Raw genomic sequence first — 25,194 nt, 5'->3', positions numbered from 1 at the left:
AAAATGGGTCTTAAAAATATACATCCCAAGCATCAAAAGCCAAAGTATTAAACACTAGCCCATATTTTTATACACACTAATTTAGTCCTACATTTAAGAACTACCCTCCTCTGCCAACCCTCTTGCTTGCCACATGAAGTTACTTGTTATGCAGATGTGGCAGTTTCAGCAAATGCAGGTCATCATAAAGAAGTTATATGACAATTAAGTAAATTGCAGAGAGACTCCTGTTAAAAGTTAAGTGTTAATCTCTCATTACTCTCAACAATAGCTTATCAAAGCTGAAAGGATTAATGAGATTTATGGTTGCTCTGGTCAATAGTTCAAAAATGCAAGCTTCAAGCATTCAATTAAACTGCAGTAACTGCTTTACCAGGAATGAAAAAGTATGTGCGCTGCTCAAGCAAGGGGAGAAGGGGATTTCATTTTTGTCTGGATTTTAATTTAATTCTTAGTTTAATTCAAGACCACTTCAAGATATTAATCAATATCTATTAGATGTTTAGATTACTAGATGCTTAGAGCTATTCAACATACTTAACTTGAGATAGCTGACATCTGTCTCTAGAAACCGAAGGGTACGCTATACTGTACCTCCCAATAAATTCCCGCATGTTGCTAATCATTGCTGGCATGTTAGGCTTTAACACAGAGGTAAACACTCACCAAAAAATAAAGATGTAACACAGAACAATTCCTAGCAAATTTAAGGACATTCACTGGATAAATCCTGTTGATCCAAATGGAAGGGGATTTCCAACACATATACCAAAGTAATGTTCTCTCCACCTCTCTCTCACACACAAACACAACAGGGTGATAATTAATATTTCATCACACTCTCAGCAACCTTAAAAATAAAGATTCCATTCATCGTTAGTCCAAGCAATTGATGCTGTCCAATATAGTCATGAGAATTTTTTTTTACAAGCTCAACAAAGCAAAGATTGTAGCAGGTTTTGATTGAAGCAACAGCCACTTCCTCCTTTCCTGCTACAGTTTGTCCTACTAGTGGATCACTTGGATATATTTTTTCAAAGGAGAAAAACTGCATGCATATTTTACACTTCTCTACACAAACTATTCCAGGCTTGCATCTTAAGACCAGCTACTCTCTTGAAGACAGGTTCCAACAATTATTCTACCTTGGGGCTCTTTTTGTGACAGTACTCAATAGTACAAAGTACCAACACCTCTTTTTCTTACTGCCCAGCCATTTTCTGCTGGCACCCCTGGCACCTATATAAATATATGAGTAGCAACACCTCTTTGTCTTTCTTTTTTAACCAGAGCAAGAGTTTTCCTGAAATTGCTGCCCTACTTTCAGCTTTAAAGGGTGGAGTTCTCATACTGGCCACCCCAAGTTTTATAACAGAGTGCCCCCTTGCCATGGAAAGCACTACAAAATGTGCTGTAGTCATTGTGGTCAAGTTAACGTGTGTTGGATCCGGACTCAGATCCTCTCCCAATCATCCATCAACCTATTAGGTGACCTTGTACAAGTCATCTCTCAGCATCAGTTCCCCACCCATAAATTATATTCTACCAGAGGTACAAGATAGTCATTTACACAGCACTTTCTGTATAAAAAGCCTGACAAAAGTGTGTTCCTGCACCTTTAATGGTTGTGCAGAAGGGGGAATGCCAGGTGCAGCTCATTACAAGGGGGAAGGATCCCACACGATAACCAAACATTCCCAGTACTACTCAATACTGAAAGGTTATCGCAGCCCTCTCTTCCTTTGCACCTGTTACAGATAGGTAGCCGTGTTGGTCTGCCATAGTCAAAACAAAAAAATATTCCTTCCAGTAGCACCTTAAAGACCAACTAAGTTAGTTCTTGGTATGAGCTTTCGTGTGCATGCACACTTCTTGTGTATCTGAAGAAGTGTGCATGCACACAAAAGCTCATACCAAGAACTAACTTAGTTGGTCTTTAAGGTGCTACTGGAAGGAATATTTTTTTGTTTTCCTTTGCACCTGTTCACCTTAACACAGGAGTGTCGGGCAGCCTCCTGCCTTCTTCTTTATTTCCACGAGGCAGCAAGGTACATCACTACCACACACACTGCAACTTTCCCCTCCGGAGGACCCAGGCAGAGGTGGCAGGATTCGAACACCACGTCCTACACACCCGAGTTGCGTACGTAGGCTGCATAAAACAAGTAAAAACAAGCCAATTGGTTCATTCGTTTCCTTTCTTAGCCTTAGTTTGGTGTTCTATCAAACCTTCCCCCCCAAAAAAAAAAGCTACATTGTGAGAATCAAAATGTTCCCCCCTCCAAAAAAAAAAAAAAAAGTATTCACACATACAAAATAAGCCATCTGCATACTTTAAAAGCAAGCAAATCCCACTTTAGAAAAAGGGTTGACAAGGGAGGTTTCTTTGCTTCCTTGCCTCCACGCAGGCAGGAGGGCAAACTGGCAGTCCCGCCCGAAACGAAACGCCCTCCAGACCCTCCTGCCAGGAATAGGAAGGACATTAATACTATTAATACTCATTAGTGATATTTAATGAGGATGGGGGCGGCGAGCATCTTACCTGCCCTTGCCGCTCTCTCCTTCCCTGTCTCCCAGCCAGGCAGCCCCTGCCTTCTGCCTCCCTTAGCAGGCTGCGCTCCCCACTCCGGAAGCGACACCAAGACCGCCAGTGGGACGACGACAACAACAACAATAACAATAACAGCGACAGAGGGAGCGCGGGATGCCCGGCAAAGGCAGCACCTGACTCGACTTGGACGCGCTTCCGCCTTTGCATCAACTTCCGGCCTCCACTCCTGGGCCGGCCACGGGCAAGAGGAGGAGGAGGAGCTGCCGTCGGCGCAGGCAACGCAATCGGCCCCCGAGAAACGGAGCCAGGAGGAGGAGGAGCCGCCGCCGCCGCCGCAGGCAACGCAATCAACCCCCGAGAGACGGAGCCGCCGCCGGCAACGCAATCGACGCAAAATGCGGCGAGCGGCGCAGGCGCGAGCAAACGAGCCCCGCGATCGTCGTCGTCCACGCAGGCCGCCGGTTCGAGTGCAGTTGCTTCGATGGACAGAGCCTAGCTGTCAACGTTTGCCTTTTCTAAAGGGAAATTCCCTTATTCCGAATAGGATTCCTCGCAAGAAAAGGGAAAAGTTGACAGCAATGGGACAGAGTTCTCAAGTGGCAGGGGGGGGGGTCATAGGTAGGAAGGGACCCCGTGGGTCATCCAGTCCAACGCCTTGCAACGCAGCAGAGATCTCGACACTTGGTTTCCCCCATCCCATTTCGCACTCCTGTCTCAGCGACTAAGAGACTGAGGTTGAATCCTGACAAGACAGAAGTACTGTTTTGGGGGGACAGGAGGCGGGCGGGTGTGGGAGATTCCCTGGTCCTGAATGGGGTAACTGTGCCCCTGAAGGACCAGGTGTGCAGCCTGGGAGTCATTTTGGACTCACAGCTGTCCATGGAGGCACAGGTTAATTCTGTGTCCAGGGCGGCTGTCTGTCAGCACCACCTGGTACACAGGATGAGACCCTACCTGCCCACGGACTGTCTCGCCAGAGTGGTGCATGCTCTGGTTATCTCCCGCTTGGACCACTGCAATGCAATCTACGTGGGGCTACCTTTGAAGGTGACCCGGAAACTACAACTAATCCAGAATGTGGCAGCTAGACTGGTGACTGGGAGTGGCCGCCAAGACCATATAACACCGGTCTTGAAAGACCTACACTGGCTCCCAGTACGTTTCCGAGCACAATTCAAAGTGTTGGTGCTGACCTTTAAAGCCCTAAACGGCCTCAGTCCTGAATACTTGAATGAGCGTCTCCACCTCCCATCATTCTGCCCAGACACTGAGGTCCAGCTCCAAGGGCCTTCTGGCGGTTCCCTCACTGCGAGAATCCAAGTTACAGGGAACCAGGCAGAGGGCCTTCTCGGTAGTGGCGCCCTCCCTGTGGAACGCCCTCCCACCAGATGTCAAAGAGAAAAATAACTACCAAACTTTTAGAAGACATCTGAAGGCAGCCCTGTTTAGGGAAGCTTTTAATATTTGATGAATTATTGATTTTTAATATTTTGCTGGAAGCCACCCAGAGTGGCTGGGGAAACCCAGCCAGATGGGCGGGGTATAAATAATAAATTATTATTATTATTATTATTATTATTATTATTATTATTATTATTATTATGTCTACACCCGCTTGGTCATGGCCACGGAACAGAAGCTGGCAGGATCCCCAAGGGCATGCACTATGGGGGGGGGGAACATGCCCATTGGCAGAGCCAACTGCGTTACGAGGATTTCTGCAAACGTGTGAAGGCTGGGAACCCCTTGCCGATGACCGCAGTGCCTGGAGACAGAGTGTCTGGTGGCCGGAGGAGGAATGACCACAGAGGAATGACCATAGCAGTGGCCGGAGGAGGAATGACCACAGAGGGAAGAAACGCCCTGGTGCATCTGCAGCAGCACAACCAGACGCCTTCATCTGCCCCGGCTGCAACAAAACATGTCTCTCCCGTATCTGTCCCTACAGCCCCAGCAGGTGCTGCAACCTTCCAACAGTTTGACTTCACCCCTAAAGGGGAACTCCTTCATTGTATCCAGAGATAGACAAATTTCAGCAACATTTGGAGGATGATAGAAAGCTCACCCGTACACACAAAAGTGCCCAGTGCTGGGGGCTGGGGTGGGGAGGAGAGGATAATCGTATGCCAGGTTAGGATTTTTTGCTTTGACCATACCAGGAAGGATTATACTGTGGGTGTGGGAACGATTTCATCCATCTGAAGTCAGAAACGGCATGCCTCAAATTTCAGCGAGATCTGGATCAGAACTGGGAGTTAACCAAGCTCATGCAAATTTCAGTCACTTAAAAAAAAAACTCTCTCTACATAAATATATACGAGACATCCTAAGTAGAGTTGCCACATTATACTCACAAGTATTCTGACCACTTGAATTGTGTGCCCCTGAGCATGTGCAAAGTTTATTTTCCTCCATGAATGGGGTGTTTCCTCATTCTCAATGTATGTAAATTATGAATATTGTTAATTTGAGACAGAAAGGCAGAAAAGAGCCGTGTGTGCGTCAATGTACACATTGAGCAACATGCCATTGTGGTCTGATTTTGAACGCCACAAGCTCAGATGCAGCTCTCAGAATTAATTGTGTAATTTTTTGACCCACCCAACTCCCCACAGTGGGACACTGACTGTTTGCCCAGTGACAACATGTTCGGCTTGGAGCTGAGACATCAAATAACGTCAGTGGACGGCCTTGGATAAGACATTTATTTCGCCTTCAGCTCTCTACCCCATAAAATCATTGTCCAAGCTGTGAGGAAATAGAAGTACCTCCTTCAGTTTTTTAACTGGTAAAAAGCGGTGGTACATGATAGTCTTCTCAAATATATAAAAAGCTAGTTTTGCATACATCCTTTACACTCCAACCACCAGTTTAGTGTGACCATCATACAGAGCCCAAAGGGAAAATGCAGAGAAGAATCTTGATTTTCATACGCTAGAGTTGCCATGAATTCTTCCATGCAAGGAAGGAACTGTAACCATGCTTGTCTCAAGGTGTGGTCTGAAATATCACGGCTTTCTTGGGTTTTCGGAGAAAACAGCAACATCTCTGCCTGTGACAGGCCAGGGCTTGGGCGTTCTTGTTTTTCATTGCCTTGAAAGCCTTTGCCCCCTTCCTACCAGCCAGGTGCCATTCTCTGCCCATATCTAGGCACTGCCCCTTAAGATCCTAGGATCCTCACATTCAGATTGTTCCCAACTTGGGGAAACACTGCGCAGTGCCACTGCGCAGCCTGGTGCCCAGGATCAGATTGGCGGTTGCGCTGCGCGCCTGGGGCTCAGAGATGCGTTACACTTTGCAAAATACCCAAGCCCTCCTCCTCCCAGATCCCCGGTTCTCTTTCTTGGGGATCGTCAACTTCCTCCTTTTCCCTGCTCTGCATTTTTGCTTCCTTGCCCTCCCCGTCGGCAGATCGCCCCCGAGGCCGCCCTTCCCTTTCTCTGGGCGCGCTTCCTTGCAAGCTGCGTGGGAAGCGCGCATTGGCGAGGCGGGATCCTCCCTTCTCCTCTCAATGGGGGAATGCGGCGGCACAGGCGGGACTAAGGCGACGGAGGGCCGCCGAGGGAGGAGGCGTGGCCCCAGCAGCCCTTCTTTTAAAATCAGCCACGGGCATCGGCTTGCAAGCGCCCTGAGAAACGGCAGCAGCGAGCAGTGGTTGCGGAGGGGACGCCGGCGCAGAGCTCAGCGGGGAAATCGGCATTGACTTCGACTCCAAGACCACCGGAGACCTTCAGTGACTTGCATCTAAGCCGAGAGAGAGGTGAGTTTGCTGGATCCCAACTTCTTTTGTCTGCGGGTCTTCTCTCTCTCTCTTCATTGGCATGCACTACGGGGTGGGTCTTCATTTTCTCTTGCAAACCACCCTGCAACTAAAACTAGGCAGACAGAAATGCCACACACGCCTATAGATGCGTAGCGCCTTCCTTGTTGTTATGACCCCTTCACCGCCTCTTTATTTTTTATCTCTTTGTCCGCGCTTCACTGCCAAACCCACCTCTGCAAATTGGAGACATCAAAATGACAAGGGAAGGCCGTTGACACCCGCTTGTTGCGCAGCTAGCCAAGCTGGGCTTGCATCTGATCGGTTGGGGATCGTTTTATGTAGATCGGTTCCTTTATAGCATGCTGTAGTAACGTACACAGTGTCTTGTCCCTGCAGATGTATGGCTAAAGGATCGGCTCCCCCACCTCTTTTCAGTTCAGTGCAGGTTTTCTGCATAGGGTGGTGCCCTGCATGGTGAAAGTATGGCAGCAGAAGAACCAGTGGGTGGTTCATTATTCCAGATTAATTGACCCCAATGGCACAACCTTAGATTGCGTGCCTGTGTTCCCATCAAGGCAATGAAATCCCAGTACTAATCTATTGGACAGCTAAATTACACAATCTGAACATTTCAGCAGCCTTCTATCTGAACTGTGCCCTTGACAGAGTTGGTGTTCCAAACAGTCTGCTTAATAATAATAATAATAATAATAATAAATTTTATTTATATCCCGCCCTCCCCAGCTGAAGCCGGGTCCAGGGCGGCTAACAACAATAAAACAGTACAAAAGTACAGCATAAACAACACTCTAAAATCATTCATTCTAAAATTAATTAATTCAAGCCACTGGCAACCATTGGGCCAGAGCTCCACGAAGATTGCCGAGGGAGGGAGTCAGGCTGTGCCCTGGCCAAAGGCCTGGTGGAACAGCTCTGTCTTGAAGGCCCTGCGGAAAGATGTCAATGTGTTTAAGATCTTGCCAAGGCACCCAGGCGCCTCTTCCAATCGAAAATGCCTTTTGCTTAGCAATGCAATGTTTGCTGCTGCTTCTTCTTTTTACATAATCGGTTATATTTATCTGCGATACCTTATCTGTATCTTATGCCAGTTTTGCACAATCTCCACTTTCAAATTGCTCTTCGGCTTAAAGGAAGTGTAGCACAGAAAGTAGGGTGTGTACCATTTTGAAATGGGGATTAGATTTGCTTATTACTTTTTTTATATATGTTGGAAGCTGCCCAAGGGGGTGGGCAACCCAGTCAGATAGGTGGGGTACAAATAATAATAGCATTTCTGCTGTATGATTTTTGCAGTGCTGCACAATGCACTGCAAATACAGTCTTTTACCATTTAAATGTTTCATTCCGGTTTTTCATAATCGTATGTAATCTGTCTGTTATAGTGAGTAAAACAAAACCAAAGAGTAAGTAGAAACTGAAAACTCCACATGGCAAACAGTGCAAGACTGCAAGCATTATTTATATTTATATCCTGCCTTTCCTCCAGTTAACTCAGTGACAATCACTCCAGTGAGCTTCATGACAGAGCAGGGATTTGGGGTCTCAAATTTCAGTGGCTGCCTGTGCAATGCCAAAATTCAGCACCTGCCGCTTGCTTTCCAGTCTACATCATAGTTGGGGTACCCTCAAGACTCTGCACCCAGTGCAGCTGAGCCGGTCATGGTCCCCTAAATCCACCTCTGATTTCCAGCTGGGCCTCCAAATATCAATCCCAAGACATAAACCTGTGGCCTTCCAGATGTTGTTGGACTACAACTCCCATCATCCCTGGCCATTGCTCTTCCTGACTGTGGCTGATGGGTGTTGAGGTTCAACAATATCTGGAGACCCCCAGGTTCCTTACCCCTAATCTTTGCACTATGCTGGATTTTTTGTTTAGTCGTGTCCGACTCTTCGTGACCCCATGGACCAGAGCACGCCAGGCACTCCTGTCTTCCACTGCCTCCCGCAGTTTGAGCAAACTCATGTTGGTAGCTTCGAGACCACTGTCCAACTATCTCGTCCTCTGTCTTCCCCTTCTTGTTGTGCTGGATAGAGTATGTTTATTTCTGAATTCGAGACTGCTTTCCAAATGTGTTCCTTGTACTCAGGTATTAGTTGGGCCCGGTATTATTTTAATAGTAAAACTCACCTACTGAGGTCATGTTCATCCAGATGTTTAATTTGCACTCAGAAAGACCTCCTTTAAATTATGAGTACTGATGTCAATACTTCCCTTAAAGCCCTCCTTTTTCCATTGCGCCACGCACACACATTCCAGGGTGTGTGAACAATCTGGGAGAAAGGTATGCCATTCCTAAACTAGCAAAATGCTTGGAATTATGGTGCCTGAGGAGGTATTTTGCTGGGATTCCTGGCAAGGCAGAGTTGTAGTATTATTGGCTTTCTTGTCAGTATGTTTTTAAAATTGTTTTTATCACTGATGTTCCGTAATGTGTTTTTAGTATTGTATACCGCCCTGGGTCCTGCCAACCTAGCAGTTCAAAAGCACATCAAGTGCAAGTAGATAAATAGGTACCACTCTGGCAGGAAGGTAAACGGCGTTTCCGTGCGCTGCTCTGGTTCGCCAGAAGCGGCTTAGTCATGCTGGTCACATGACCTGGAAGCTGTACTCCGGCTCCCTCGGCCAATAAAGCGAGATGAGCGCCGCAACCCAGAGTCGGCCACGACTGGACCTAACGGCCAGGGGTCCCTTTACCTTTACCTTACCGCCCTGGGATCTTGTGAAAAAGGGCAATCAATCAATCAATCAATCAATGATGATGATGGACAGTATATAAGTGATGATGATGGTAATAATAGTACACTTTTTGTGCAGAGGTCACATGCTTGCAGGAGTCTCCACCTGTATCAGCCTGCCCCAAACATTAAGATCTTTTCCCAATGCCCCACACTATCGCTTCTATCAGAGGTGAAGTTTGTCATAAGGGTCTGGCTCACACATAATGCTAAACCAGGGTGGGCGAACTCTGGTCCTGGGGGCAAAGGTGGCCCTCTAAGCCTATGTATCTGGCCCTTGGACTCTTCCCAGGCCACACCTGCTTTGCACCCTCCTTGGGGGTGCTTTTGCCTGGCTAGAATATATCCTCAAATTCTGTTAATGCTTCTTGCTTACTTGCATGGAGTGTAGAGAGGGACGTGCGACTGTGAAGGACTTAGCCTACCTTACAAAGGTAAGAGTCGAATTTGTTGCCCTCCCAGCCCCATTGGGTTTCCTACTATAATGGCAGCGGTTTACTCGGCAGTAATCGGTCGCTGTGACCAGTGGTTTAGCTGTGCTGTATAATGAATTGTTGCATAACTCTGTGTGTGCGCACACCCAGTCACCTGTGACGATGAAAGTAATTCCATGAAACATTGTGAAATGTAATTGTGAATGAATAATCCTGGTCGTACAAGCTAGAAACTTTGCCAGGGAAGTTTTCCTGGCGCCTTCATTATACACCGTTAGGCACCAGAAAAAAAAGTTCCTTTTTAACCAGGCCTTTGGTTAATTTGATTGACATCCTACACCCTTTTAAAATGTGGTTGTTGTGGGGGGGGGTGTTATTGGGTTGTGGTTTTTATTTTTATTTTGTAGTTTTATATTTTGATTTTATTCTGTGAACCGCCCTGAGACCTCCGGTTATAGGGTGGTATATAAATTCAATTAATAATAATAACAATAAAGAAGACTTGCATGCACATTGAGTGAAGGATAACTTATAAAAATGTGCGGAGTACAGCCTAAAGCTCTGTTTTTATATTATTTATATTTTATTTCATAAAATTGGTACACTGCTTGATTGTAAAACAAAATCCTCAAGGGGTTTACAAAACATAAAACAGTAAAATCACACAAAAAATTACAAACCTACTATAAAACATACTAAAGTTAAAATGCTAAACTGATTAAAATTACCTCAGCTTTCTAAGCATCTGGGTAAAGGTAAAGGGACCCCTGACCATTAGGTCCAGTTGTGGCCGACTCTGGGGTTGCGGCGCTCATCTTGCTTTACTGGCCAAGGGAGCCGGTGTACAGCTTCCGGGTCATGTGGCCAGCATGACTAAGCCGCTTCTGGCAAACCAGAGCAGCGCATGGAAATGCCGTTTACCTTCCCGCCGGAGCGGTACCTATTTATCTACTTGCACTTTGATGTGCTTTCGAACTGCTAGGTTGTCAGGAGCAGGGACCGAGCAATGGGAGCTCACCCCGTCACGGGGATTCGAACCGCCGACCTTCTGATCGGCAAGTCCTAGGCTCTGTGGTTTAACCCACAGCGCCACCCGCGTCCCAAGCATCTGGGTAGGCTTGCCTAAACAGGAATATTTTTAGCAGGCTCCAGAAAGGGTACAGTGAAGGCGCCTGCCTAATCTCAAGAGGCAGAGAGTTCCAAAGGTCAGGCGCTGCCACACTAAACAACTGAGGTCTTACAAATCTGGAATGGGTATCATGTGACACCTGTAATGGCGCCAATTCCGCCGATCGAAGCGTTTGAGTGGGCACATGTAGAGCAAGGCAGTTTTGTAGGTAAAGGTGATTTTTTGCATTAAACAAAAGCATAGGATAAATGGAAAATATTTTAAAGCAAAAATGGCCAAGTCATTGCTCTTTCATAACCGGCAAATACCCGTGGGGATTATAAGTAAGCCATGGATTGTTTTAGAACAGTGCTTTTGTTGACAGGGATCAAGGGCCAAGTAGGAGCTGCAATTTTCCCTCCTATTTACTTGAATGCCTGGCTCTCTCACTTTCAGAAAAGTAATATACAGCGGAACTTCCTGCAGGCCTCTTAACTCGCGGGGGTCATTCGCTTGCATGAAGAGATCCTGTTTGTGCTCCCCTGTCACACATGGCAACTTCTGCGATCTAAAAGGCATATCTTGGAGCTTTAGGCTGCGTGCGCAGGCATCAAAGCGGCCAAGATCTGTGAGCGCTCATATAAGGCACCTTGCAAATCTTAGGCACTGTATGATTATTTAAACCGAAACGTTTCAAGCCACTGTGACTTAGATGGCATGGCTTTGAAGGAAGCTTGCCAAAACTTGCCGTGGCCCATCCTCAATGCCAGGAGACCCGTGGCTGGAAACCCCATAGAATATGCAGACTTTGTGCTCTAGTCTAGTGTGTACCTTTACCAGAGAGGAAATTTCCTGTGCCTTCATCCCATGCAATTCTAGGAATGTCTGAAGGACAGGAGCCATGTAACCTTGGCATTCCAAAGCAACGCAGCCAATGTAAAACAACTATACTGGTCCAGAAACATCTAGATTTCCCTCCGCCTGTTGTGGCTGAACTGGTCTGGCCTTGAATACTCCTCTCTGCTTTCTCCTGGCTTGCTACTGTCCATTCCCCCTTGGTGCAAGGGGGGGGGGAGATGGGTGCTATTTTGGTTGCAGACAGCGGAAATGTCCAATTTGATATTCTCCGGAGTGGTTTATGCACACAGGAGGATCTGGGCTTGTGGCAGATACGTGGTCCTTCCGCTTAGCAATGCTCAGAGATAGTCCAGCTGTTGCAGCTTATGTAGAGCCAATGGAAAAATAAACTCCATTCTATGCTCCAAGAAACTACAATTTAATTTTTTAAAAAATCAGAATGGAGCATGAATGTCATGGGTGTGCATAACTTACCTTTCTTGCCCCCAAAATCTAAATTGCACTGGGATCATTTCAGACATGAACATCCCCTTCGTAATGTCTCTGTTGCCAACTAGCAGCCCAATTTGATCAACGGATGTCACCATAATCTGTATTTAGTGTTTGTGTTTTTCCCCTCCCCATTAGATCACAATGTCTAAAAAAATCCATGGCGGATCTGTGGTGGAGATGCAAGGAGACGAAATGACCCGTGTGATCTGGGATCTGATTAAGGAAAAGCTGATCTTTCCCTATGTGGATCTAGATCTTCACAGGTAACTGGATTTCCACAGGTCCTCTGTATTGTGAGGAAATTTCCAGTTTATACGTGGGTGTTTGTCGACTGCTTAGCTCTTGTTTTTGGGAGAGTCTTGCTTGATATTTTCTTTCTCTCTTAGGGACTATCCACATGTTACTTTTGCTGACCCCAAGATTAATATCCACTTTGAAATGGTGTGCCTTGATTATAAATAATTGTCAAATAGAGGCAAATTCTGTTATGTACTTCGTGACTGTGTGTTCACACTTAATGCCGATTCTCAAATGGGTACCCTTTGCCAGATGGGCGGGGTATAAATAATAAAATTATTATTACAGTGGTACCTCGGTTTACGAACTTAATCAGTTCCAGAAGTCCGTTCTTAAACCGAAACCATTCTTAAACCGAGGCGCGCTTTCCCTAATGAGGCCTCCTGCCACCGGTGCCCTTCCACCGTTCAGATTCCGTTCTTAGACTGAGGTAAAGTTTGCAAACTGGGACACTACTTCCAGTTTTGTGAAGTTCATAAACAGGGCTGTTCTTAAACCGAGGTGCCACTGTATTAAAAGAGTGAGGTATTTTGGCTTGTAAATTCTTGTAAGTGGCCAGTGCAAACTTGCTTAGAACAGAAGGTGCTTCTGTTGGCCAAACTTCTCTTTTAAAACAAAAACCTTGGGGTCCAGGGAAGCCTGAACTGCTCAGAAAATAGGAACCTGACAAGTGTTCCTTGCTCTCTCCTCCGGCCACACAGCCCAGGATTTTTTCACGCATCTAACAGTTTAATAGTTTTCATGCTGGGCCGTGGCTCTGTGAATTAACTAGGCAAACTAAGTTGCCACTTACCGTATTTCCCCCTCTATAAAATGCACTTTTCCCCTCCTGAAAAGTAAGGGGAAATGTGTGTGCGTCTTATGGAGCGAATGCAGGCTGCGCAGCTATCGCTGAAGCCAGCAAATCCCTCTTGCTGTTCTGGCTTCTGGGATAGCCACGTGAAGCCTCTTCAGGGCAGCGGGAACGTTCCTGCCACTGTGCTGAAGAGGCATTGTCTTGCATTCTTCAACAACATTTGATTCAGAATATTTTTTTTCTTGTTTTCCTCTTAAAAACTAGGTGTGTCTTATGGTCGGGTGCGTCTTACAGAGCGAAAAATACGGTAGTTTTTCTTTTCTTGCATTGCTCCTGTGCCAGTTGGCACAAAAGCCTGCCACAAGTGGCAGCAGTGTAAGAGGTTTGTGGTTCTTTTACATGAACGTCTCTGTGCTAAGGAAAGACCCATGTTTTGGTGTTCTGTCTCTCTCCTGCAGCTTATTAAGGGCCTGGGGATTCTGCAGTGGAGTCTGGGGAGAGTAGCAACACAATAGGCAGCTTCAGGTTTCTGTTTGATCTCCTCAGTGAACTAATCCACCCCAACCCCACAGCAGCACTTTCACCCATTTTCCTGCTTCTGAAGAGCTCTGATGGCTACCAATGTTATGGCTATTCAGAAGAACCCCACCCCCACCGCTGTCACCACCTGGGCATCACCTGCTAGCAACAAAACTGTAGTCACAATGACTCATCCCCACTTTCTTCAGCCTTCAAACCACGTGGGCCTGCGGTGGGCATTTACAGTGTTGAGAAAATAAGTCAACCTGCTATTCCACACATGGTTGTTGGAATCAAACCGCTGCCTTACCAGCACCAAGTGACCTCCCTTTGGCACAGTCTTGGGCAGTGTGCGTGGAGGTCCTGGGCTTCCCAGCCTCTCCAATGTGGTCCAAAGGAAAGCAGAGCAATACGTTTAGCACCAGCTTGGCTGCAGGAGTTGCCGGAAGGAGGCACACAAAGTGCCCTCCAATCATCTTAGGGACTCCGTTCCTGTTTTGTGTAGGGTTTACCTTTTCTTCTCCCAAAGATCTCCTAAGGCAGCAGAGGTTTAGGATCAAGAGTTTTCCTTCTCCTCGATGGGCTACATTCCCAGGCTGATGAGCCCCATCTGCCCCTCACTTCCCTCTGCAGCAGGCATCCCCAACCTTCGGCCCTCCAGATGTTTTGGAACTACAATTCCCATCATCCCTGACCACTGGTCCTGTTAGCTAGGGTTAGGGTTTTCATGGGAGTTGTAGGCCAAAACATCTGGAGGTCCGCAGGTTGGGGATGCCTGCTCTACAGCATGTTCAGAAACTGCCCTCCTGACCATTGGACCCACTCTTGCTCTCGTCTGCGCAATCCTCTGGAGCCTGTCTTTGCATGCAGGGCAAGTCCCTAACTCACTAAGGGCTTGAGACCCATCAGCTCCCCTCAGTCAAAGCCGTTCCCGGGGTGTGGCTGCTGTCACATGCTGACAGCTTCTAGGAGCCACAGTGCAGAACTGAGTGCAGGTTGGGGGCCAAAGGTGGACAAACTGCCGCAGAAGGAGCACAGTGTGTCCCCCACCAGAGGTACTACCCTTCCCCTAACACCACACACTGCCAGAGCTATTGGCAAGAGTACCATGGAGAAAAGTACAGCAAAATCTTTTCAGTGCATCCACCGGTTGTACATTAAACCGTTGAGTCGTTAACCTTTCCCCTACTTCCCTTGCACTTTGCTTTTTGTTCCGGATACCTGCCTAACCAGATGTACTGCTTTGCTTGTGCTGACACTGCCAAAGCAGAATAGGTATCTGATAGCATAGCTGTACAATCCCACACACCTGAGTCCAGACACATTTTCATTCATTTGTTTTTATTGGAAGGAGAGCATCAACATTGCTGTCCAAGCGGCTTTTGCTCATTCCTCCAGGTGTTAACTTCATGAAATTATCTACTTGTATATGAAGTAGCTCCTTCTTTCATGGCGACTCCAACTCCCATCAGCCTCAGCAAGCAATTGCGGGGATGATGGGAGTTGTGGTTCAGCAACATCTGGAAGGCCAATGGTTTCCCACACCTGCAGAAGATGGTCATTTTACTCAGTTTGTGCCATTTCCTATCTCTTCTCTTCTTTTTGAGCATGTTTTCCACCCTAAACTACGATGCACATGTTTAGTAAGGCCTTGGATGGGTCTGTAAGGCACTTAACAAATGACTGTGTTTTGGGGACTTGCTTGCAGCTATGATCTGGGCATAGAGAACCGCGATGCAACCGATGACAAGGTCACCGTGGAAGCCGCAGAAGCTATCAAGAAATACAATGTCGGAATCAAGTGCGCTACTATCACTCCGGATGAGAAAAGGGTAGAGGAATTCAAGCTGAAGAAGATGTGGAAATCTCCAAATGGAACGATCCGAAACATTCTTGGGGGCACAGTCTTCAGGGAAGCCATTATCTGCAAAAACATCCCCCGACTAGTATCTAGCTGGGTAAAGCCCATCATCATTGGCCGTCATGCTTTTGGAGACCAAGTGAGTCCTTCATGCAGCGTTTGGCATTTATGGCTTTTACTGTTGAGCGCACCCTCTCAAACATCAGAGATTTTGTATGGTTGGGGAATGCATGCAAGAGAGAGCAAAATGCAGCTGCAGGGCCATCGATGAATCGTCAACAAAGCATGTCTCTTACAGATTTTTGAACTGAACTGCAATTCCTGTTAATGATTAAAATAGATTGAGCTGTGTTGAAATCTCTGCAAGCTACAGCTGTGCCTGTTTGCCTTGGTCTGGAAATCATTTAAAAGAAGTACTATTTCCCCCTTCTTTCTTCCCTGCAAAGGAGGAATAATGGAAATCTGACCTGACCCATACATAGTATATAATTCTGGTAGGGAGAGGGTACTGGCCAGTTGCATGTTGATCATCCCTGACCTAAGTGGCCATTTTGTTTGTGCTTCTGCAGTACAGAGCCACAGACTTTGTCGTTCCTGGCCCTGGAAAGGTAGAGATGACCTACACACCGAAGAATGGAGGCAAACCCATAACTTATTTGGTCCATAACTTTGAAAGTAAGTGTTGGATTATATAAAGGATATTTGAATATGGAGAATTGGGGAGGCATGTTAAGTAGAGTTAGGCTTGTAGCCTGAATAATGGATTGAGCCAGACCTTCAACCAGGGATCCACAACTGGGGAACCATGGACCAAACCTAACCCCCGTTGCCCTCCATCCCAAGTTGCCAATGTGGGAACAGAATGCAGAGGAACTAGTAACTATGGTGATATTCAACTAAGTCTTCCTCGCTAGACCCACTGAAGTTAATGGACATAACTTAGTCATGTTCATTAACTACAGTGGGTCCACTCTGAGTAACATTTACAGTGGTGCCCCGCAAGACGAATGCCTCGCAAGACGAAAAACCCGCTAGACGAAAGGGTTTTCCGTTTTTCGATGCGCTTCGCAAGACGAATTTCCCTATGGGCTTGCTTCGCAAGACAAAAACGTCTTGCGAGTCTTGCGATTTTTTTCGCTCCCCCCCCCCTTTTTCTAAGCCGCTAATAGCCTTTTAGCCGCTAAGCCTTTAATAGCCGCTAAACCGCTAATAGCGCTAAGCCGCTAATAGGGTTGCTTCGCAAGACGAAAAAACTGCTAGACGAAGAGACTCGCGGAACGGATTATTTTCGTCTTGCGAGGCACCACTGTAGTTGAATCATACCCTATATAGCTATAGGCTGGCGATCTTAGTAGTGAGCCAGGGTCTCCCTTCCAACAATTCCTTGTGGTCTTTCCATAATATTAGATCAAGGAGCACATGAAGTATGAAAAACAACAACAGCATTTCTGTTCTGTACATGCTGTTCTGTCACCTGTCACCATTGTTCCTGTTACATACAGGCCTGTTCTTTTCTGCCAGAGGCAAGGGCACAGCCCAGGATCCCAAAGTTGCTTTGGTGTTGCTCAAACAGTTGTGAAACTGGCGTCGGTGGTTGCAAAACCAACTTGTGATTTACGTGTGTTTCAATGTCTTGCTTCATTCTGCGCAAGGCAATAATGTAATTTGGGGTAATTCTAGCTTTGATGTGTATAGATAGGATGAAAGGACTACAAGGGAAAGGATTGATTCTAGCAATCACAGATGCAGAGTTCTTGAAATGTACCTATGTTTGCTGAAGGACTGTGTTTCCCTGCCTGGATTGCCCAGGAGTCTTGAGAGATTGAATTGGAAGAATGTTGCAGAAGGGATGCAACACAGCCATTTCCATCTTGGTCCCATGCACATCTTGGAACCAAGAAACTCCTAAGAGTCTAAGAAGGAAGAGGCTGAAAGGAAGGGAATCTGCACAGGAAAGGAGAGAGCCTGCAGAATGTAGACTTGGCCCAAGTCACTTACCACCCTCTCATGATGGTTCCATAAATCACTTGGACAATATCTACAGAGCACTCTGAATACTCAAGTGCTTTGCAAATGCATACTATCCATAAGCATTAAATGGGCGTTTGGTGATTCCTGTCTGAAGGCACTGGAGAGGTTTGTGCTCGTGTGTCCCACAAAGTTACGATCAGGTTCTTTACTACTCTTAAAGGGGGGAAGGAATTCTGCTTCTGCCTTCTTAACTCCTTTAGTGGAACTTGGGAAAGTTGCTAGGCGGCTGTGTTTGCATGGAGAAGCAAGTGATTTCCCAGCCTTCTGTATGAATGAGAGGCTCCATTCATTTCAGCTGTGGACTAGATCTGTATGTTTAGTATATGGTTGTGTTCATTGATGTAGAGATGTAATGATGTAATGAATGCTGCATTGAACTGCACATATGTGCCACGCATCAGGCCGTACAAAAATAATTGGTGGCTGCAGTACAGTCCTTAAACGTTCTGGGAATGTTCCCTGTACACTTTCTCTCCATTGAGCCATGGCCATGAATGAACAGTTGTAGGCCGTGTGCCAGCTCGCAGGCTGTGACAAGCGGAGACTGGGTGGAATCCGTTCAGACACACTGAGGTTTTTGTCCTTCGTCCCCGCCCAGCGTAACTTCATACTTTGCAACTCCTCAGTGGTACTCCAGGCATTAAAAAAGAGAGAGAGAGAAAGCCTGGGAAATTGCAAAACAATCCTTACAATAACCCTGTAAGGTATGTCAGTATTATTTCTGTATGTCAGACTGGGGTGTAATAGAATAGCGACTTGCCTAAGACCACCCAGAGCTGAGATTTGAACTAAGGCAGCCTTGCTCAAAACCCTCCTTAACCATTAATTATTGTTGCATTACACTGCACACATCGATGCGTGTTCTAAGCCCTGCAGAATCATTCCAAGGAGGTCAATTGTCATGTCACAGAGTAATGTTTCATTATTAGTCATTACTTTAGTCGTCTTGCATTAAAATGTTCAGGTATGAAATTATCACCAGAAGGCATTCCAGTTTCTGAAAAGACTGATTTAGAGTCCTGTTTTAATTTTTTAAATTTTAATGTGAAAAAGGAGTAAAGATAAAAAAACACACTTAAGCGAGTTGAAAATTCATAATATTTATAAAAAATATTTTTATACTCTCCATTTTAAAAGATGTCAGAGTGGTTTGCTGTTTTCTTAAAATGAAAGTATATAAAAATATTGAGGGGGGTGGTGTCAGAGAGAGGAGTGGTACACACTATTAAATACCGTACTGCTCAAAAGCAGATGTTTCTGTTCTAACAGACTCCTTTTTTTTACTTTCCTCTTTCTCTCTCCTGTGGTATAGACTGTGGAGGTGTGGCTCTGGGAATGTTCAACCTTGACCAGTCCATTGCGGACTTTGCCCACAGTTCTTTCCAGATGGCGCTGTCTAAAGCATGGCCTCTGTACTTGAGCACCAAAAACACCATTTTGAAGCAATATGATGGGCGTTTTAAGGACATCTTTCAGGAGATCTATGAGAAGTAATCAATATTTTGTTATATATTCATCTTGCAGGTGTATCTTTCTTTAAAGAACTGTCTTATTAGTCACGGTAGCTGATCTTTGAGTCTTTGGTCAAAAAGGTCTACCTCAAAATCTCACATTTTTTATCTTATTTCTTAATGCCACTGGAAGCTGAACCAGTTAGTCATTCGTTGTGCAAAACCTCTTTCTGTTAACTCCTACAGAAACGTGAGGTGGAGGAAAGCTATGAACCTGAGTGAATGAAGAACTGATTTTCATATTTCATATGAAAATAAAAATCCGACAAGAGAGACACTGGAGGCCCGGACATAAAATTCAGTCCCCTAAGGTTCATTGGCTGCCTTGCATCCTAGCCCAAGATCCCAAGGTCAACCTCATTTTTCCAGGCTGAAACACAGGCAGAGGACACTAGATCTGCCACTTCTACACTGTGAACAGGAAGAGATGCCTGGGCAGAGCTCTCTCTCTGTACTGCGGACCTTGGCTCCTTGCCACTGCACTGACCACACTGGAAGGAAATGGTAGTCCGCAACTTTGCTGCTGATTACTCTGTAGAAGAGCATGAGGGATTGAGGAGCTACAGAATCCTAGTTGCAGGGGTCCTTGCTGCCCATTTAGTTCAGTCCCCTACAGGAAGTTCAGGTGACATCCCCAGCTGTTCTGCTTAAAGGCCACCAGCAAAGGAGAGACCACCAACTCCCACCAGCCCCAGAAAGCACGGTCAGTGGCCAAGGATCATGGAAGCTTGTAGTTCATCTGGAGAAGCAAAGGTTCCCCACACCATCTTTTAAGTACTTGGATCCATTATTGGACTGCCCTTACCTTCATGCAGCTTCTCATATTCTGACTAAAATCTGCCCTCATGTAACGCAAGCCAGAAATATCGTAAGGTACATTAGCATGGAAACTCAGGCAGGTTTCCTCCCCTTCCCCACCACATTCCCACATCCTTTAGGCAAGGCGTAAGCTGCTTTCCCTTCTTCTCATGGGTTGTATATACCGGACCTGCAATTTTCACCTGTGATTCTACTTTACTTTTCCTTCCAGGGAGTACAAGTCACAGTTTGAGGCCAAAAAGATATGGTATGAGCACCGGCTGATTGATGACATGGTGGCCCAAGCGCTAAAATCTGAGGGAGGATTTATCTGGGCCTGCAAGAACTACGATGGGGATGTTCAGTCTGACTCGGTTGCCCAAGGTATGATCTACCCCTCTCTTCTAGCACTGCTGCAGGATGCCATTTTGACAGCTTGAGGTCAAATTCTTTATCTTTGGCAAGATGTGGGTTGGCTGTGTGAGGAGTGACTTAATGATTGTTGGGACATCAGAATAGCCCTGTTAGAGCAGGCCAAGGGGCGTCCTGGCTCAGCATTTTGTCTCCAACAGTGGGCAGTTAGATGCTTCTGAAAAGCCTTCAAAGACTACAGTTCCTGGTGGCAAAATGTGCAAGCTTTCACCTGGCGGAGGATTTGTCACAGAAGGGGAAAGCAACTAAATTCCCTGCGGTATACAAAACAAGGTTGTTCCCTTGTACAGATGATGGTACCCACTCAGCTATGTAACAATATTTCATTCCAGCAAACCTTTCTACATCAAACATGAATGTGTACAATGGATCGGCCAGCAGGGAGTTGCAAATTATTGTACATAATGTTGATATAAGGAACACCTATTTCCGATAAATATTCCTGTATCAGCAATACATGGTTTCCAAGAATGGCAAGGGGCCACCAGAAAGGAGACGTGTTCTCTGCCTTTAATCAGTGGCTCAAAGCAAGTTTTGCGGTTTCTTTGCACTGGTAGCAGTCATAACGTTTCATGGCTATGTTGCTCTTACCCAGGTATTGTGTGTGGCCTATAACAGCAAGGAAAATGTATGCTGCTTTCTTGAGTATTGGGAAGCAAAACCGGTCTTGCCACACTTACGTGCTTGGGAGGCAGGAAACTTTCTGAAGGAATGGAGATGATAGGGCTGAGAGGAAGAGTTAGCAGCAAATTCTAATTGTTAAGGAGCTAGCCTTGCTTGAAAGACAAGTGATGGGTGTTCGCAATTAGCCTTAAGGTGAATTGTCATAAAATTACTCTGTAGCCTAATGGCAGACGCGATGCTGTTGGCCCTGACAATTGCCCCACATGGCTCAGCAATTTACAGGACTCCTAAGGGCAGTGGCTTCTGCATAGCATTTGATCACATGCCTTTAGGCCACCACGATCCTGTAATCAGAATTTTATTGCCTTCCTCAATTCCACCAGTGGAAAACACTTTGTGAATTCCAGGCAAATGCAAGTCAAGTCCAGCTAAGCATATACTTAACTCACTTTCCTTAATTGTTGTCATTTCCTCACATTTGTCCTTCATTTCTGACAGAATTGGAGACCACTTGCATATTTTGTTCCAAATTGCTAGATTGAAACTTATCTTCTGTATGTATGAAGGCTGTTGAGACATACCAGGTTGATTTATTTGCCCCGCCTGGTACGCCATGCAAAAAACTAAAGTTCTCAGTTTATTCTCATGCCCAGGTTATGGCTCCTTAGGGATGATGACTAGTGTCCTGATCTGCCCAGATGGCAAAACTGTTGAGGCTGAAGCTGCTCACGGCACAGTCACCCGCCATTATCGCTTGTACCAGAAAGGTCAAGAAACCTCTACAAACCCGATCGGTAAGTTTGCCCCCAGCTGTCTCGGCCATACCTAGAAAATGTGCGTGAAGCATGTTTTGCCGCAGCTTATTCCCAAGAATAAAAGTCTCGTTTAGTTCTCGTGCTTATTTTGTTAAGCTGTATCTATTGGTATGGAATATTATGCCTGTAGGAACAGCGGGTTCTGCCTCCTGCAGCACTGTTTCAGGGTCCCTTCACTGCAAGGATTACTGCTAGTGCAAAGGAAGTCCCCCCCCCCACCTGTGCCCCCCCCATCTGTTTTGAATCAATTTCTCCAAGCCTCCAGAGCAGATTTCAGAGGGGGCGTGGAGGCAGGATCCTGTTGTGGTAGCAGTTATCCTTGCACGGGTAGGACAAGTTAGTAAAAGGCTACCCTGTGTACAACGTGAAATCTGGTGCTGCTGTTTCACTTGCAGAATGGCTTTTAATCCAGTGGAGGCATCTTCCTGTGTGGGGGGGGGGGTTCAAAAAAGGGACCGGCAAGAATCACCTCCCCTTGTTTTACCCTAGCAGACACCTCTGTTAAGAGTCATTCTGCAGGTGGTGGAACAGCAGCAGATAGGAGGGAATGGATTCTGCAGACATGTCAGATAGCAAAATAATTGTGTGGGGTGCGTGCTGTGTAGTTTGCACAGCACAGATGAAAATACAGTGGTGCCCCGCAAGACGAATGCCTCGCAAGACGGAAAACCCGCTAGACGAAAGGGTTTTCCGTTTTGGAGGTGCTTTGCAAAACGAATTTCCTATGGGCTTGCTTCACAAGACGAAAATGTCTTGCGAGTTCCTGCAGGGTTTTTTTCCTCCCCCCCCCCTTTTCCCAAGCTGCTAAGCCGCTTAACAGCTGATCTGCTAAGCCGCTTAACAGCTGATCCGCTAAGCCGCTTAACAGCTGATCCGCTAAGCCCGCTAATAGCGCTAATCCGCTAAGCCGCTTGCTTCACAAGACGAAAAAACCACAAGACGAAGAGAATCGCGGAACGGATTCTTTTCGTCTTGCGAGGCACCACTGTATTGCTGTGTAGCGTGCGGAATTCAAAATGAATAAAGGCAGAACCCAAACCGTTCCCAGGATTCACGTAGTCTGTCATTCCACAATTATAATACAGTAATGGTTCCATAGTGTCTCAGGAAACGCATGTGCCAGGTGAGAGGTGCAAGAAAAAATGTGTGGCAGGAAAGCATTTAACTTCTACTGCTTGGATGTCTTTGTCGTCAATCTCTTAATGGGAAAACACTGTGAAGCAGAAATTGGAAATCTTGACGCCATTTGAGGAACGAGATTCCCATATGGGGAGATGCAGATGAGTCGCGGGGCCATTACAGTGGTACCTCGGGTTAAGTACTTAATTTGTTCCGGAGGTCCGTTCTTAACCTGAAACTGTTCTTAACCTGAAGCACCACTTTAGCTAATGGGGCCTCTTGCTGCCGTCGCGCCCCCAGAGCACGATTTCTGTTCTCATCCTGAAGCAAAGTTCTTAACCTGAAGCACTATTTCTGGGTTAGCGGAGTCTGTAACCTGAAGCAGATGTAACCTGAAGCGTATGTAACCTGAGGTATCACTGTATAGCTGTGTGTCAGGAGGCTACTTGCTAAAAGACTCTAGAGGAAAACACTTCACAGGGGAAGTTTTGATAATTCAGTTCAAGGAGTGCAATCGCCAGTTGAAATCAAAATTAGATTGTTAGGTGCTCGTGAAGTAATGTGGTAATAGAGATGGTCATAATTTCAGAAGTGGAACCATTGGCTCAATTCATCTTTTCTCTCTCTCTCTCTCTCCTTTTGACCTTTCTCAGCATCCATCTTTGCCTGGAGTAGAGGTCTTGCTCACAGAGCAAAGTTGGATAACAGCACAGACCTTAAGAACTTCGCTTCTGCCTTGGAGGATGTTTGCATAGAGACCATTGAAGCTGGCTTTATGACAAAAGATCTGGCTGCTTGTATCAAAGGGTTACCCAAGTGAGTAAACTCAGCCCATTAGGAAAACTTGATTTATCTTCTTTTGAAAAGGAATTGTGTTACTAAGAATTTGTACATTTTTTAAAAAACTAAACTGCTTGTATGGTGTTCATTGCAGCATAGACCTGAATTGCATCCCAAAGACAGGCAATTACAAGAAGTGAAAGCAGAACTACTCGGGTCTCCAGTAAAATATGGCTGCAGTGTTTTAAGTCATTCTTTGCCAGGGTCGTAGCAGCTAATCCTTCTTCTGCCAAATTGTGAAAGCTCTTATTCTGTATTTCATGCCAAAGTCGCCACACAGGCCCAAGGTTAGGGAACATGCATCTAAAATACATTCTCATGCCTATAAATGTAGGTTTTTGAGAAAGGAATGACCCCCCCCCCCATGTTTTTTCTTCTTAACCAAAGGAAAGGAAGCCTTGAGATACTAGATTGAGGGGTGGAAAGGAGTGGATTGAGGATTCACCCCACCCCAGAATGAGAAAAATCAGGTGGCATAAAACATTGTCAGAACATTTCTTGCGCGTGTATAGAACAGCCAAGGTTTGTGCCATGCTGCTCCTGACACAAACCTGCAAAACTAATGTTTTAGATCAATTTTAAATCTCATACTACCGTAACATTTACTGTTTTCTTTCTTCATCTCAGTGTGACGCGCTCTGACTACTTGAACACATTTGACTTCATGGATAAACTTGCTGAAAACCTAAAGGCAAAGCTTTCTTCCCAGCCAAGACTTTAAGGAACAGACCTCAAGAATTGCTCCAGAAAGAAGGTCGCCTGCCACATGAATGAATCACACTGTTGTGTAGTATAGCACTTGGGGGGGGAATATGTCTACATTGTCAGATTTTGTTTTTTGTAAAAAGGCACACAGGGCAGGCTAGATGGCTGCCTGTGAATTAAGCTGTTAGCCTTCTTGCCAACCAAAACCCACAGTGACAGTCCTTACTGGGGGTGGAGATGAGCTCTACAGTGAATGATTTAAATAATGGAGTAGGTTTTGTTTTCTAGCTGGCTGTTGGGCCCTTACCGGAGTATGTAAAGCACTGCAAGTTTTTAAAACCTAGTGAAATTGGACAAAGGCTGCAATCCTAACCTCAGTTGCCTGAGTAAGCCCCAATGAGTTCAGTAGGCTTTGCTTCTGAACAGACATGGTACACTGTAAAGCCTCACGTTGGCAGGATTGTAAGAGGATTCTACTAATGTTAGAGTTGTGAGTATTTGCCACAGTTCAATAGGGCAAAGACTTAGACAAATGCAGTCCTTTTCTTATGTATAGTACCCAAGTTGAAGTGCAGGAATGATTTACTCCTGTGTTTAGGCCGGGTGTATTTTATTTCCTTTCAGATGGGTTAACGGTGCAGTTTCTCAGACTATTTTCAACCATTTGAACATTCTCTTTTATTATCATTAAACATTGTCCCATCCATGGCTCCTATTCTTTTTATGGGGGATATTTGGCATAAATAAACTACTAATATCCAAACCTATGTGTCAACTTGTTTATGAATTGTAAGGAGACAACTGGTAAACTGTAGTTCAATTTACAAAATAATCCTTGCACTTGGAACAGGTGTAGGATAGCTGGGTAACTTGCAGATCT

The 25,194-nt window shown here is 45.8% G+C and overlaps 2 protein-coding genes across 8 annotated transcripts in view; one reads left to right on the top strand and one right to left on the bottom strand.

The window, feature by feature from the left end:
• Positions 1-2,791, bottom strand: part of PIKFYVE (phosphoinositide kinase, FYVE-type zinc finger containing) — a 92,211-nt gene extending 89,420 nt beyond the window's left edge. For 4 of the 7 annotated variants that reach the window (XM_077918511.1, XM_077918519.1, XM_028702722.2 and 1 more), the window contains exon 1: positions 2,543-2,790. The gene's annotated coding sequence lies outside the window, so the exon portion shown is untranslated. Of the gene's footprint in view, positions 1-1,988; positions 2,153-2,542 lie in introns of all 7 variants that reach the window. The other 3 variants (XM_077918513.1, XM_077918517.1, XM_077918514.1) reach the window with 3 other exon arrangements.
• A 3,313-nt stretch (positions 2,792-6,104) lies between these two features.
• IDH1 (isocitrate dehydrogenase (NADP(+)) 1) lies at positions 6,105-25,077 on the top strand. Its single transcript, XM_028702655.2, has 9 exons — positions 6,105-6,311; positions 12,102-12,229; positions 15,287-15,578; positions 16,009-16,114; positions 18,783-18,960; positions 20,012-20,163; positions 21,489-21,629; positions 23,423-23,585; positions 24,237-25,077. The coding sequence occupies exons 2-9, from the start codon at positions 12,108-12,110 to the stop codon at positions 24,328-24,330; spliced, it is 1,248 nt and encodes a 415-aa protein (XP_028558488.1). The 5' UTR covers positions 6,105-6,311; positions 12,102-12,107; the 3' UTR covers positions 24,331-25,077.
• Positions 25,078-25,194: the final 117 nt, after the last annotated feature.

This window comes from Podarcis muralis, chromosome 1 (assembly GCF_964188315.1).
Source record: "Podarcis muralis chromosome 1, rPodMur119.hap1.1, whole genome shotgun sequence".
Classification (NCBI taxonomy): Eukaryota; Metazoa; Chordata; class Lepidosauria; order Squamata; family Lacertidae; genus Podarcis; species Podarcis muralis.
The sequence above is the reverse complement of the archived record's forward strand: the minus strand, read 5'-3'. Positions and strand labels throughout refer to the sequence as shown.